The sequence below is a fragment of the Rhopalosiphum maidis genome, chromosome 2 (genome assembly GCF_003676215.2).
Source record: "Rhopalosiphum maidis isolate BTI-1 chromosome 2, ASM367621v3, whole genome shotgun sequence".
NCBI classification, from domain to species: Eukaryota; Metazoa; Arthropoda; class Insecta; order Hemiptera; family Aphididae; genus Rhopalosiphum; species Rhopalosiphum maidis.
Genome location: NC_040878.1, coordinates 32,727,279 through 32,742,416, shown reverse-complemented (window position 1 = coordinate 32,742,416; position 15,138 = coordinate 32,727,279). Strand labels below are relative to the sequence as shown.

The 15,138-nt window shown below is 27.4% G+C and overlaps 2 protein-coding genes across 2 annotated transcripts in view; one reads left to right on the top strand and one right to left on the bottom strand.

Annotated features, from left to right (window-relative positions):
- LOC113555059 (pancreatic lipase-related protein 2-like) overlaps window positions 1–9,186 on the top strand; it is a 40,282-nt gene extending 31,096 nt beyond the window's left edge. Inside the window, exons 5-8 of the mRNA XM_026959363.1 lie at window positions 2,030–2,281; window positions 8,288–8,470; window positions 8,648–8,816; window positions 9,012–9,186. Coding sequence (XP_026815164.1) covers window positions 2,030–2,281; window positions 8,288–8,470; window positions 8,648–8,816; window positions 9,012–9,153 — 746 coding nt within the window. The 3' untranslated portion in view covers window positions 9,154–9,186. The remainder of the gene's footprint in view (window positions 1–2,029; window positions 2,282–8,287; window positions 8,471–8,647; window positions 8,817–9,011) is intronic.
- A 113-nt stretch (window positions 9,187–9,299) lies between these two features.
- LOC113555058 (U4/U6.U5 tri-snRNP-associated protein 1) lies at window positions 9,300–14,933 on the bottom strand. The gene is made up of 16 exons (XM_026959362.1): window positions 14,720–14,933; window positions 14,046–14,309; window positions 13,787–13,977; window positions 13,561–13,689; window positions 13,379–13,495; window positions 13,170–13,308; window positions 12,477–12,625; window positions 12,298–12,415; window positions 10,893–11,035; window positions 10,597–10,731; window positions 10,428–10,509; window positions 10,166–10,367; window positions 9,900–10,043; window positions 9,735–9,816; window positions 9,541–9,668; window positions 9,300–9,479 (listed from the first exon to the last, which is right to left on the bottom strand). The coding sequence occupies exons 1-16, from the start codon at window positions 14,931–14,933 to the stop codon at window positions 9,449–9,451; spliced, it is 2,268 nt and encodes a 755-aa protein (XP_026815163.1). The 3' UTR covers window positions 9,300–9,448.
- Window positions 14,934–15,138: the final 205 nt, after the last annotated feature.

The following is a 15,138-nucleotide window of genomic DNA, read 5'->3' as shown; positions in this document are numbered from 1 at the left end:
TAATTAACAAATTTTCGCGAATTTCGTTAAAATTTAAATTCCGAATGTTTATAAAAATATTATGCCTATATAATTTTAAATTTTCATATAGAGTTGTATAAGAAAAACTTATGTAAAATTTAAATTAAATTTTCAAGAATTTTAACTCAGTAAATAATTTTTTATCAACATATCTAAAGAAATAAAACTAAAAACATTTTAAATTTCAAATATTTATAAATAACTCAAAAAGAGTAAACATATTTTGACAATTATATTAGGAGAAAATAAAAACATATCTATGGTTATTTTTTTTGAGATACTCGAAAAAATCAAAATTGGTTTTGTCAAGAGGATATTATCAGGCTTTTTCCTTTTGTTTGATTAATCAGATCGGTTTGTAAAATACTGGAAATATTTCGTTATGACTTCTTTAAAGTACAAACTATATTCAATAAAATATTGCTATAAAAAAAAAACACAAATAATCTAAAAAAATGAATTTAAAAAAATGATATTTTATGAAAATATTATTATTACTATATTTATACTGTAATAGCCACAAAAAGATGGTTTCGCGTAATTTAGAAAATTATCAATAATTGAATCTTTTAATGATTGCTTATATCTCAATATTTCTTCTTACAACCACTAAGCAAAGGGAAAATTCCGTTTACACATATAGAATATTTCTGTTTCCTAATACACAAGAAACATTCAATGTACTGGTTATAGGCTTATATATTTATAAATGTGGGTGACCCTTATTGTTAGTCTAACGAATTATAGATAATAGTATCAAACTTATTATGATATATCACTTACGACACCACTACCAAAAAAACTAACTTTTTAATTTCTATTTTAACTTAATTCTTATTTTCACCAAAAACTAAATTAAACTAAATTAGAAATGTAGAAAATTTCAGAAACTAAGTTATATTTTAACTGATTATTATTTATATTAAAGTAACTTAACTTTAACTTATTGAAAAAATAACTAACTTGTCCAGCTTGATTAATCTACATTCTACATAATTACAATATAAGTAATGACATTGAAAATATATATTTTGTTACGATTGCATGAAAAGTTTAATTTTTAATTTCGATTGGAGCATTGGAAAATGACCTTTTTCCGTCTAATGGACAGTAAATACTATTTTTCTCCCCGGCAGATAGAAAAGATTTGGCGACGCATGCTGTAACTACCCGTAAAATGTTTTCCACTCGCTATATACAGCTGTTGTTACGATGCGTTTTACCTACTTAATAAATTATTATATGAAATACTATCTGATAGGTGAGTTATTCCCGTACTGTTCTATAAAAATAGATACAATATAGCCATAACCTCTTAGAATGACGAACATACGTTGCTGTCGAAGTAAAAAAATTGTATTTCCATGATGGCTGCATGTTACTACCTATATAATCCATTGCTGCGGTAAAATCGTACGTACGTAATTAGGCCAATAAGTTAGGGAGCTGCAGGAGTCTTGCAGAATGTCTGATGTTTAGAGGTTTTACTGTACGCTCATAATCTCCAAATAATAATGAAAATTTAAAAATACATTAAAATAAAAATATTATGGACGAAAAACAAATCATAAACATAATTTATATACATAAAAAATCAGCACATCGCCAACGACTGTCAACCAGCACTCAAACGTGTAGGGTCTGACAGATATAAACAATTCATACTCTGATGTTTTTACCGGAAATATAATCGATTGTTCATTGTTTCCAAACATTTAAATTAGGATTTAATTCTGAATTCATTTAAACATCTGTAATAAAATAAAGTACCTATATATATATATAAATATAAAATATATAAAATTAAAAATTAAAATCGTAGCTACAATAGAGTTAGCAATATCGTGCATACATAGGCAAACGTCTGTCCAAATACGTCTGCAGAATGAGCTTTAAATACAATTATGTGAAGGGGACTGTGAAACACGTACGAATGTCATGCGTGAAGAAAAATAACATTTCGTGCGTAAACTAATATATATCCGTCTGTCGGATTGTTGTCCACCAGCATACCTCGAATACCAAAACCTGAACGTGATATCGGTGGACTACAAGGAACTAGTGCAACCGCCGTGTTACGTGCAAGCGGTGCACAACGTGCCACTGGTGGGAAAATGCACCAAGATGTTGCTGTTGAGGCTGTTCAGATTGCGACCGGACCTATACCTGCGCGACTTGCACGTAGTCGGATTCAGCTTGGGCGCTCAAGTGGCCGGCCACGTCGGGCGGCTGATGAACAGCACGATCCAGCGGATAACCGGTACGTGCGAATCATATTCACATAATATCATCATGCACCGCATAGTATAATAGTATAGTAATGTTGTGTTCCGAGTTTATTGATTAGGTAATTTATTTAGTTTGGATGGTGAAGATTCTATTACCTCTATAGTCTATATTACATACTGCCAACACAGCGTCTCCTGACTTATTATTATTAAAAATTATTTTCTTACGATTGTCGTTTTACATTGAACTCGTAATACACCGACATCGATGTGTATATTATAATAATTATAATACAACACCGTATTATCCGACCACCAGATGCTAGGAAGTTTTCCTGGTTGAGTCAATGCGTACCATAGCTACTTGCCTAATGCCGCACCGTCGATCAATAAATTACTCGTATAGTCACTTTCTTTATGTTAAGCATAAATACTAAGACAATACATATACAAAATTTAGAGAATTTATTAAATGGTAAAAACAGAATATAGACACATCGTCGTAAACTACTACGTTAGTTGGTTGAGGGTTTAAAAATAAATCTCGAAATAAAAATCATAATAATATCATTAATATCTTATAGAACCTGCTATCTGATGACGAAATAGAAGCGCATCCAATAGGTAGAGTAACATTACGGCAGCAGATAGCAGTGCCACTATACCGTCCCGTCCCTTCGAAGGAACACGATTTAAAATATACCTTATGATACGTTTAATCGTGTGATAATGTAAATCTTAAATCATAAATCATTATTTATTCATAATATACAATGATGAATGGATAGAGCCTACTAAATATTTGAAGACACATAAGTCATACAGAATGCATAAATCATCTACCCATTTTTTGACAACTAAAACTTATAAACGGATTTAATCACAACATTACTCATGTACCTACACAATTTATATCACATTATTATTGCTAATTGTTATGAACCGCGATTAGGATAAGCACCAAATATATTATGTTTAGTGTTAAAATTAAAACTTTATTGTTATTATTACTAAGAATAAAGACTTCAAGTGACACTGAAAGTGACATTTAAATTCGTATTACATTGCAACTTGTAACATACATTAAGATGATAATAAATATATATTTTTATTTAAAGAATTTAACTATGTATCATTATTATGATAAACTACTTATACTGGATAGTAGATACCTACTAGAAAAATATATAAAATACACTATTAAATTATTGTTTAATGGTTTGATTGTAAAAAAAAATCTTTGATTCATATGTGGTTTATATTTAACTACAAAATATGTCTAACGTCAGAATATAGATATAGTTTGACTTAATAGGTACTTAATTTTATTAAAAAATAAAAATATACTATAAATAGGACAAAATATGTATATCAAATCAATGAATGATATAGTCCCGGCTGGATTGATAAATGTTTTACTTTTAAATTATACTCGACCATATTATTATACATTAATACTTACCCAAGATATCTTCGACAATCATCTCATAAAACTCAAATATTCAATAATTTATTAAACTTATTATAAAATATTAGGTACACAACAATAGATATGCATTATTGGGGGTATATGAAACTTGTTTGCCATTTTGATTTATATTCATATATTTTAGTTAAAATCTGCGGCATTCAAAAACAATCTGAAGAGGAGTTAGGTAGTATGTATATTCAAACTGCGGGATCTTAGTTATGCATTCAAAATCTGAAACGGTTCACGTGAGTGGACATGGGACACAGAACTTTTTACCGCATCTCCCCTTTTCCATTCTCGTTACTTTAAAATTTTAAACCGGCCTGTGTCACTTATTTTCCCGCATGTCACCTACGTGCCATTCATTTCGTGTGCGCTCGTCGCAAGGTGTTCGACATTTCTACGGAACGTGTAGTTTGTAACCGCTCTATGATGTTTGATCGTCATTCGTCGTAGTGTTTTTACCGGACTGTCCGTCCGCTGGCCGTGTGTTTTATCGTATACCAGTCTCACTGTGCCGCCAGTGCGTTTCGTTCTGTGCACTTTCGCCAGACGACGCATCTCACCAAAACCGCGCATCATCATAGCAGCGCACGCTTGTCACCGACCGCTGTAGTTTAATATTGTTTAGTGCCAAATACGCACATTGTGCGTGCACCAACATTTTATCATTACTATCGCGATCCGCGTAATCTGTGACTACACAATATCGCATAATTTAATGTGATTGTGATCTGTTGTAAATATATTATTTATATAGGGTCTCGCGTGCACCGTTTCCGACGCTCAACGGTTTTGTTTTTCTCCACGTCCGTGTGATACCTTTTATGCTACCACGTGTGATCGGCTACAGTCTTTGTAGGTTGATGTGATTTTGACGTATAAGATTACCACCATTACTATACTTAAATTTATTAAGCGACTCAAGAGAAAAGTTTTCTTAACAAATCATCATAAAAACAAATAAATAACAAATAACAAATACATAGTAAAAATATTTACATTTCTTATATGAAAAAAAGTGGGTAACTGAGTATCGCTCTGCTGTATAGTAAAGATGGAGAGTAGGTCACTGGTCACTATAATGGATGTGTTAAATTTGAATGCAATGACGAGTATCATTGTATACGAAAAACGATTCTGAACGGAGATGATTTGTCAGTCAATGATAATTAGTTGGATATAATATTATAATGTTACCTATATTTAAATTGTAATATATCGTTATTTTAATTTCATACGCTCATAAAATGTTTCCTATATTGACAATGGAATTTTTTTTTACAGTTACTTGAAGGAAAATTTATGGATAACCTAGTATTGGATTTTTGAATTTTAAGTATAAATCACAAAAATTTTATGAATTTTCAAGTTCAAAATTCTTTGTAAATTATGGTGATTTTGATATATTTCGTAAACATTTGAACTTTAAATGTTTATAAACAAAAATTGTGACTAACGATTTTTGATTTTTTTTTACTACGATAAGTACAACTTATAATAAACCTTGTATTAAATTTTAAAGATTTTTTGGATAGCCAAAATTGTTTTATCGGCATTTTAAGAAAAAAAACTTAGAAAAGTCGAACATTTTAATTGTCTATAAGTAGCTTAAAAAAAGTCAAAATATTTTGAAAATTTAATCTTAAATAGATAACCATAATATAAACATTTGGTGAAAATTTCAAGTATTTACAATGATTCGTTTTTGAGTTACAGCAAAATCAAAAAATCGATTTTTTCAAAAAGTGGTTATCCGTAAAAATTCCCGTTTTTCTGTTATTTTTTCAAAGTTTTTTCAGATGCTTTTGAAAATTACTGGAAAGTTTTTTACTTTTTACCCCCCCCCCAAGTACCAACTAGATGAGTATTCAAAGAGGGGCTGAAGTCAAAAATCGAAACATTATTACTACTCCAAAACGTGATGACAGACACAAAAATAAAAAAAATAAATAAATAAAAAACACACATCATTGTAAAATCAATACATTCATCACTCCGTTCAGAATCTAAAAGTACGTAGTTACATTCTTTAGATAATATAAAACCTAAATACTGAAAAATATGATCATTATTGTAATTAGAAATCAGAAATTATTCAAACTTGAAAAATGATTATGAACAATGAACATCATACGTAAATCAATCAGTACTCTGTAGTTACCTATACATATATCTGAATTTTGAATTATTGTAAAGAAATCAGTAAAATTAATTTTTATTCCTTAAAATTATGGTGAAATAAAATGCGACTAGAACTATTCTTTCTCTTTTTAATCTTAAAACTTAATATCTGCCTTTCACCGAACTATTTTGCAAATTTATGTCGAAACATATCATAGATTTGGGCGCCGTAAAAAACATATATATACAATAATAGATTAAATTTATGGTAATCACCAATTTCACCATTACTATAATAATATTATATTGGATAATTACACGTGATAATAGTAAGACGTGTAACAGCTAATATCATAAATTCCTAACCAAGGTGCAGTCTTGTAAAAAGATACTTTTCATTTGTATTTAAATAGATACAAAACATCAGATTAAAAAGTATTTAAGAATAAATACAAATACTTAAAAAGTATTAAATACATATATCTATCTAAATACATTAAATATATAAAGCAGATAGCTACTGGTACTATTGGTACTAAACAACTTATTTTCTAGCCTAGGTACCTAGCACCTGCTGTAGACTAGAGCTATCCTATAGCTACAACTTACGAGCTAGGTATTAAACATTAATGTACTTCATATAATATATAAGTATATTATACTCAATAAAATAATATTTCATATTTTATGCTATAATTTAAAATGAATATTATCTATTTCTAAATAAATAATTCTAAGAATACCTTCTGCTGCTAAGCACGTGTTTTTTAATTAAATTACCAATTAATTTTTAAATTTCTTCTTTGGAATAATATATAATTATTATGCTAATAATATGCACACATTGTAATATACACAAAACCCGTAACCCGTACATTTATAGTTTCCAATAATTCACGTCACAACTCACAGTATAGGTACTAATATAGGCTTCAACGAAAATAATCAATAATATTTCGCTTTTATTTTAGAAGGTCAAAATAAAATAAAATAACATTTCAATGATTTTACTTTTGAGTTCTGACTATAAAAAAAAGATAATAATTTTATTGATCATTTATTGAAAAATAGTTGATAAAGTATTTAAATAAAAGTATTTGATTTTCAAATACAAACACATCCAAAACCATATTTAAAACATTTGATTCAAAAAGTATTTTAAAAGTATTCTAAATACTTTACAAGACTGCATAGGTGGATATATATGATGTATATCCATGATCCACCTTAGTCCTTGTCTATTTAACGTCTATAACAGTATTATCATTGATACTATTAAGTATACTTCTTTTTTTATTTTTGTGAGATTTTAACAAGGATATTATAATATCTCAACAATTATTGGGAACATAATGATAACGAACATATCATTTACATCAAACACATACATTAGAAAAGCTCAAACTTCTAAATTTGCAGGCTAAATGAATATTTTCCGTATCTATGCATAATTTATTATACTTACACTATTAGCTGAAAAAGCGTTAACGAGGAAGAAGTTGATACCAAAAGTGGAAAAAACTGACTATAAGAAGGCTTAACACCCGCACGACGTATTGTCTCCGTCTTACAAGTACGTAACATAGCAAATTGATGCTCAGCAGATCACGTTTAGCTCCGTCATTTAAAAATTAGAGTGAATCGACCTGTATGGAACTTGATGGTAAGAACATTATCGGTGTTTGTATGCTGGTTTTTTACAACTGTTCAAATTTTTAGCAAGTTATGCGTATATAACATAGCATAAATTAAAAATGTTCATAACTCACTTAAAACTTAATTATACATACAAACATAGATAATGCTCTTACCATCAAGTTTTATAATAGGTCGATTCACTCTAATTTTTAAACTAACGGAGCTAAACGTGATCTGCTAAGCGTAAATTTGCTATATCACGTACCTACTTGTAAGACGGAGACAACACATGCGGGTGTTGTGGCTTCTTGACTGAATTTTTTGATAAGAGAAAGATGGACAATTTAATTGGTATTATATTATAAATTAAAATTATTTTAATTTTTTATTATTTATAAATTTATAATTATTATAAACATTATAACCTATAGGCGTAACTAGTTTTTTGAATTTAAAAGGCTTGAGTATCACCTAAAATTTATCATACACTTGTTTTTATTTTTAGGTCATTATAAATACTTTAAAACTTTTATTTTTTGTGTATAAGTTTCATCTTGCTACTAAATTATTAATTACTCATAAATCATAATAACCAAAATAACCCAAAAATGTGTTTAATAGGACATTGTGTAGGTACAAAATTAAAAATTAATATTAAATTTTCGTTAGTTACGTAGTCCAAGAAATTTCCTGCAGGAGAAAAAGATTAAGCCATTATAAACACCCACGAGTACGACCTTAAATTTCTAATGTCTCTTATGGTAGATAGTAAAACCAAGTAAAATTACCTTTTCGTCTATTTCAGGTCTAGACCCAGCTTCCCCATTGTTCGACACATTCTTACTCAGCAACGAAGTATTGGACAAATCAGACGCGCTATTCGTAGACGTAGTCCACAGCAATATAGGCTTCAAGGGCAAAATTTCACCACTTGGTCACTTGGATTTTTATGCCAATAATGGTATCGCACAACCTGGATGCGGCACTAGTAATTATACCTTTTTATTTAACATCGGTAATGTACTGACATACTGTACACAGTACACATTAATATCATAAAAGTAGACCATGCCCATTATAAGGGTATATTATTGTTGTATTTACTATTTAAATGTATTTTTTGTTATTGTTTGAGCACTAATTGATTTTGCTGAATTGTCCATAGATACATCATGCAGCCATGTACGGGCTGTTGAATATTTTGCAGAGTCAATAAATACCAACAATCCATTTTTAGCTGTCAAGTGTATAAGCTACATAATGTACAAATTAAAATTTTGTAAAACGTCCGACACGTCGCCATTAATAGTCATGGGTGAACATGTGGACAGAAAGTGAGTGAACACCTGTGTAACAGTCATAGATTAAATATATATACTATATTTAATCTATGTCCTACGAAAACAGCACACCTGCATCAGCTACCTCATCACATATAATATACACCTTACACTGCAGAAAACGCAAATATGATAATAATTATTAATAGATGCAATGGTAATTTAATGAATGTTGATTTTGTTTTATAGCCAAAAAGGAATTTACTATTTTATGACAAACAGTAAATCACCATATTCACAAGGAATGGAAACATACGAAAAGAAAAAGATAACCTCTCCTACATCGTCAACATCAGGCTCATCACAAATTGACCAAAATGACATACCTTAGACTGAGTCATAAATACACAAGTTGTCTAATCAACAATATGTCCAATATTCCAAATCCAAACACACAAACATCAATAAATTTTAATTTTGTAACATTTAAATTTTAATATTGTCTATAAAATACATTTCAATTACTGTCTTAATACATATAATTTATAAGATAACATCTAAAGGGTGTATAATTTAATTAGTATCTAATAAGTTTTGTAATTTTACAGTATCAAATTATAAAAGCAATAATTGTCCGTTGTTACATTACCAATAAAATGTTAAATGTTTGCAAATGATTATTTATCTCAGCCAATTTTTGTTTTTGAAATTGAACCTCTGCAAAAATCATAAATTTATTAAATTCATTATAATATAAAAAAAAAAACTGAATTTTTACCCATGGTTTTGATGAGTTGACTTAGTTCCACTCAAGACAATATAAGGAGATTGTGTTTGTTTTTGTTTAGATTGCAACATATTCAATGTACCAAGAGGTGTGTCAGTTGAGCTCATTTGCTTCATAAGCTAAAAATAAAATAAATTATTAAAATTTATGAATTTAAATTAAATTTATTATAATTAAATAATTACGGCTTCTTGTTCAGCTTTTTTTATACGTTTCTCTATTTTATTTTTGCCAGGACCCTTGCCGTGGAATTTATGTGACAAATACCTAATACATTTATAATTTGGGTATTGAGTTATTCATATTTTTATTAATTTCTTCTAATTTCTGATATTAAAATGTATACAAACCTAAATGCTTCTTTTTCACTTAATAAATGACCATCATCGTCAATGTAATCTAGTTTTATATTTGGTTTATAACTGTCTTTTTCTCTAAACTCTACTGTAGGACCACTGTATCTGTCTCTTCTACTTAATTTATCATCTTCAGCTCTAAATTCATAAACATAATTAATTTAATTTAAAATTAAAAAATTAATTATTTATAAATGTATTTTATCATACTTGATGAAATCAACAAAATAAAATTATAATATTAAAACATTATAACTTACAAAAATGTTTTGTCTTCAATAGAATAATTTTTAGCTTGTAGATGAGCAAATCGTGAAGCAGATGGCCGAGCATTTTCTTCTTTTTCAATATATCCTTTACTCATAGCCAATCTTAAAGCACCAGCTACACCTTTACCCAAATCAGGTTCTGGTTCTAAAATCGGCTTGCTATCAATTGTTTTTAGATCTATCAATTTTTTCTCTGAAATTAATAAATTAAATTTAAAAAAAACATCTTTAAAAATAAAAAAACATGACAAACCCATTTCTACTTCTCTCCATCCATCATTAGATTCATCAGAGTTAACTGCATGTTCTTGTTTTATATTATTTTTATCATAATCCTTAAACAAATATAATTTATATATATATATTTAAAATTTTAATAATTTTAGTCTAATGTATATTATATGCAATATAGTATATACTACCATGAGTGATTCATCTTCTTCTTCTTCTCTATTCCCAGCTTTACCGTAAGTTGGTATATCTCCAAGAGTTCTACAAAATTCAGCAGTAGAGTTTAGCACAATTGCACCTAATGCATTATCATTATATTCAGTTTTCTAAAAAAAATTAAATCCATTATGAAATATCAAATTATTTGTTGAGTTTTAAGCTCAATGTTATTAAAAATTATTAAATTATTAAATTTACGTACCTAACTAACGAAATAATTAACAATAATAAAAAAATAGTTAAATTACTATATGAAAAAAATACTTACAACCAATGTATCAGCAAAGTCACATTTTCTTTCCATTTTTTCTAACTGTTTTAATTTTCTTGCTTTTTTTAATGCCAATTGCAATCCCATGTCATCATCTTCTTCATTTTCCATCTTCATATTATAGACATCCATTGGTATATCTATTTAATATTTAAAATACAGTTTTAGGAGGTTTTTGAAATTGTTTATTTTTTCTATGGTTATTATTATAAAGACTTAATAATTTTAATTCATAATTTATGAGTAATAAGAACATAGCATATTGTATTTGTTACATTTATAGGTGGTCACTTATCCAAGGAAAAGAAATCTAAGAAACAGTATTGTATAACATTACAGTAAAATCACATTAATCCGGACAGCTTTTAATAATATATAAATTATGCTAGTTTATGCCATAGATTAAAATAAACTACCTGAAGCCCCAATTAGTCCAGATTAATAAAATTTTACTGTAGTAGTCAATGCTAATTGGTATATGCACTTTATGAAGCCACACAACATTAATATTATTCATTTAATATAATACATTGAATATTATTATTTTTTATCTTTGGTGGTTATAACTGGATAATATGACGGTTGGTATTTTATTCAAATTATTTTATAGAAAACAAATACCGTGACAGTACAATGTAATGCAGATTAAAGACCTTATTGATACTAACCACAATAATGTGATACTATGTTATTCAATATCTTTGGCTGTAATTGCACTATAATATATGAATAATTATATAATAACTGCACTGAATGTATAGCAGATATTTATAACTTTTGTTTACCAATTGATATTTGATGTTCAATCACCCAAGTTCAATTAACAATAGACATGGTTAATAACTAGACGCTCAAACTCAACTTACAACTTTTAAATTAACTATTTTAAACACAAAACACGACCGGGACACCATGTCCATTCTAATATGAGTCATTTACCATCCAAATTCAATTAACACCAATGATGAATGACAACTAATTACTAAAACTTAGCAAATAACAACTTTACTGCATTAAAAAAAAATACACCAGACATGCTTCAGACCATCAAATCATTGGTACCAATATTACAAAATCTGCTTGCTCCTTAGAAGACTGTAAACTATATACTCCTCTTAATTATGTATCTAAGTAAATCTCTAACCAAGGGTACTACAGACAAAACAAAGTTTACTTATATTGAGGCTCCTCAGAAAATTATATTTAATAAAAATTTTAATACAATCAAAATGATTGTATGACCAAAAGGATCAAATCAAATGAAAATCAAATTTAATGTTAAAAAGCAAGTTATTTTTAAAAAAGGAAAATTTAAATACAATTCCATAAAGGCTATGACTAATAAATCTACATAAGTCCATACATTCAATACAAATAATGATTATTATAAAAATAAACATACCATGTAATGTGTCATCAATATCATCAAGATTATCATTTTCTTTGGCATTATTATTTGCAAGCCGTAAAGATTTTTCCAGTTTATCTGCTTTCAATGGGTTCACTCTTAATTTTTTTTTCTATTAAAAAAATAAATAAGTTAACTACTTATTATTCAAGTTAATTATTAAATAAAATTACCTTAACTTTTTTAAATTTAACACTCATTTCAGTATCATTATAATAATCAGATGCTAGTTTCAATTGAGTTGTATTTAAAGTTTCTTGATTCAATTTTTTTTTTAATTTCTCTTTTATAGTATCTCGTTTTACTTTGTACTCGTCTACACCTAAAATAAATTCATACATAAAATTAATTACAAAAAATTATATTAAGAAGTTATTTTATAAGTTATAAGCTGTTACATTTTTAACTTAACCAAACTAAACTTAGATGATGCTGTTTATCTTAAAAACAAACTGAAAATTGTTAAAATTCTAACCCAACTAAAGCTTTATATTTTAGTTGAAAACCTGAACTAATGGCTTCAAAATGTATACTAAATTTGATGAAGAACAATAAAATTATAAAAAAGAATTATTGTTAAAAACTTAAGATAATATAATAATTTATCAATATTATACGTGTGTTTCATTACAAAATAATCAAAATAATAAATTCTCTAAGATTTAAAACTGTTTAAAGTTAAGTTAGTTGTAATTCATTCTACATTTTAAAATTAGATTTTATTTAGATAAAATAAAAATTGAATTAGTTAAATTTAAAAAAAAGTTTTACCAAATTTTGTTTAGCTCAACAATAAAAAAACAACAACACTTATTAGTTATTTTTGATAAACTAATAATTTTTATAACATATATTTGATAACATACCAAGTTTAAAACTTTTTTTTTTCAAACCCTCAATTTCTTCATCATATTTTCCAAGGACCACACTTGGATTGTCAATATCCATGTCTTCTAACTCGTCATAACCACTGTAATTTAGACGTTGCTTTCGTCTATCGATATTCTAAATAGAAAATATAAATATCTTTATATAATAGCTGTATATAAAATATAATAAATAATTTTATCATTACTAGTTTATATGATTCATTATCAACCATATTAACATTGACCAAAACATCTGCATCTTCTGTTAATACATCTTTATCTTGTAATGTTAAAATAACTTCTTTTCCTTCAACAAATTCATCCTAAACAATAAATAAAATTAAGATAATTAAATAAACATAAAACACAAAAGTGTTGTATTATATACCATAGAGTGTTGAACTTCTAATCCCTTCAAATGTTTACTAGAATAAAAATTCTTCATTTCACTTTTTGTACTCTCTTCTATGAGATCACCAACACCAAACACATTGTCCATTTCTTCCAATTCTTGGGCCTTTTGACAAAACAAAAACATTGCTGAAAAATCAGTCCAAACAACATAATAGTAAAATAACTCAAGTATTAATAAAAAATAAAAAATAATTAATCACTTTTTTCTTTGCTTTTTCCATTTCTTCTTGAATAGTTTTTGTTTTTTTCACCCAACTAATAGCATCTTCTTCTGAATCACTATCTGCTAACTTTTTAACATTTAATATTTTGTTTTCGATCATACGTTTTTCTTTTTTCTCAGCTATTCTTGCTTTAATTTTATCACTTTTATTTTTTTCTGTTAAGCTTACTAAATAATTATAAAATAAATAGTTAATCAAAACAATAAATATTTTTCAAATTTTAATTATTCATTACCAGCTGGTTTATGAACAAATTCCCCTTCATCACCAGCAATAACTTCTAATCCATCATCTCTACTTTTAGTAGTTTCTTTATTATCCATCTGTAATGGCTTAAGACCTAATTTAGCTCTAATTTTATTTGTTTCTTCAATAGACAAACTATCTGATGCTGTTGATATAGAAGGAGGAGGAGGTGGTGTAAGACTTGGAGGTGGTGGAGTTCGAACCTCATTTCTAGATATTTTTGGAGGTGGTGGTACAAAAATAACATCGTCATCTAAAATTATAAAATAAAACAAAATAATTATGTATATCTAAAAATAAATTGAATGAATTTAAACAATTTTATATTAATCATATGATAGAAAGCAACATTTTTTTTTTTAATATTCTCAATAATATATTATAATAGGCGTATAACATATATTAATTAATATATATATTTCTTATTTTTTAAAAAACAAAAAATGATTTGACTGCCAGTCATTAGTATAGATAATTAAAATAAAAGGTGCATTAACAATTATTCTATAGTATATAATATTTTGGTATTGAAAATGTCGAAATACCAATACTAAAATAATAATTTAGAAAACAATTAAATTTTAAAATTATGAAATCATTATTTGGTTGCTCCAGTTGATTCATAATACTCTTTTGGTTCAACACATTATTAAAATAACTTGCCTGAACTGTGATACTTGGCATGTTTATCCTTAGGCTTTTCTTTTTTCTTATGATGTTTCTTGTGTTTCTTATGTTTATTGGATACATCGACATCCGATAAATCACTAGATGGATGTCTTCTTTTCCTGTGTTTGGACGATAAGTCACCGTCCGACGAATCGCTTGAGTGATGTCGTTTCTTCTTGTCTTTTTTTTTGTGTTTAGATGACCCCATAGTTGCAAGCGGGTACTAAATAAAAAATATACCAACTATTAAATAATTCACAGAACGACACAACGTAGTAATAAAACGTTAAAAATACGTCTGAGAGATCGTTTAGTCTTTCACATTCGTTTTATCGTTTATAATCGTTCCTAAAAATATTTATAGTAAGTACTTCTAGTGTTAATCTATTTGTTATGTTTACCAAATCATGGTT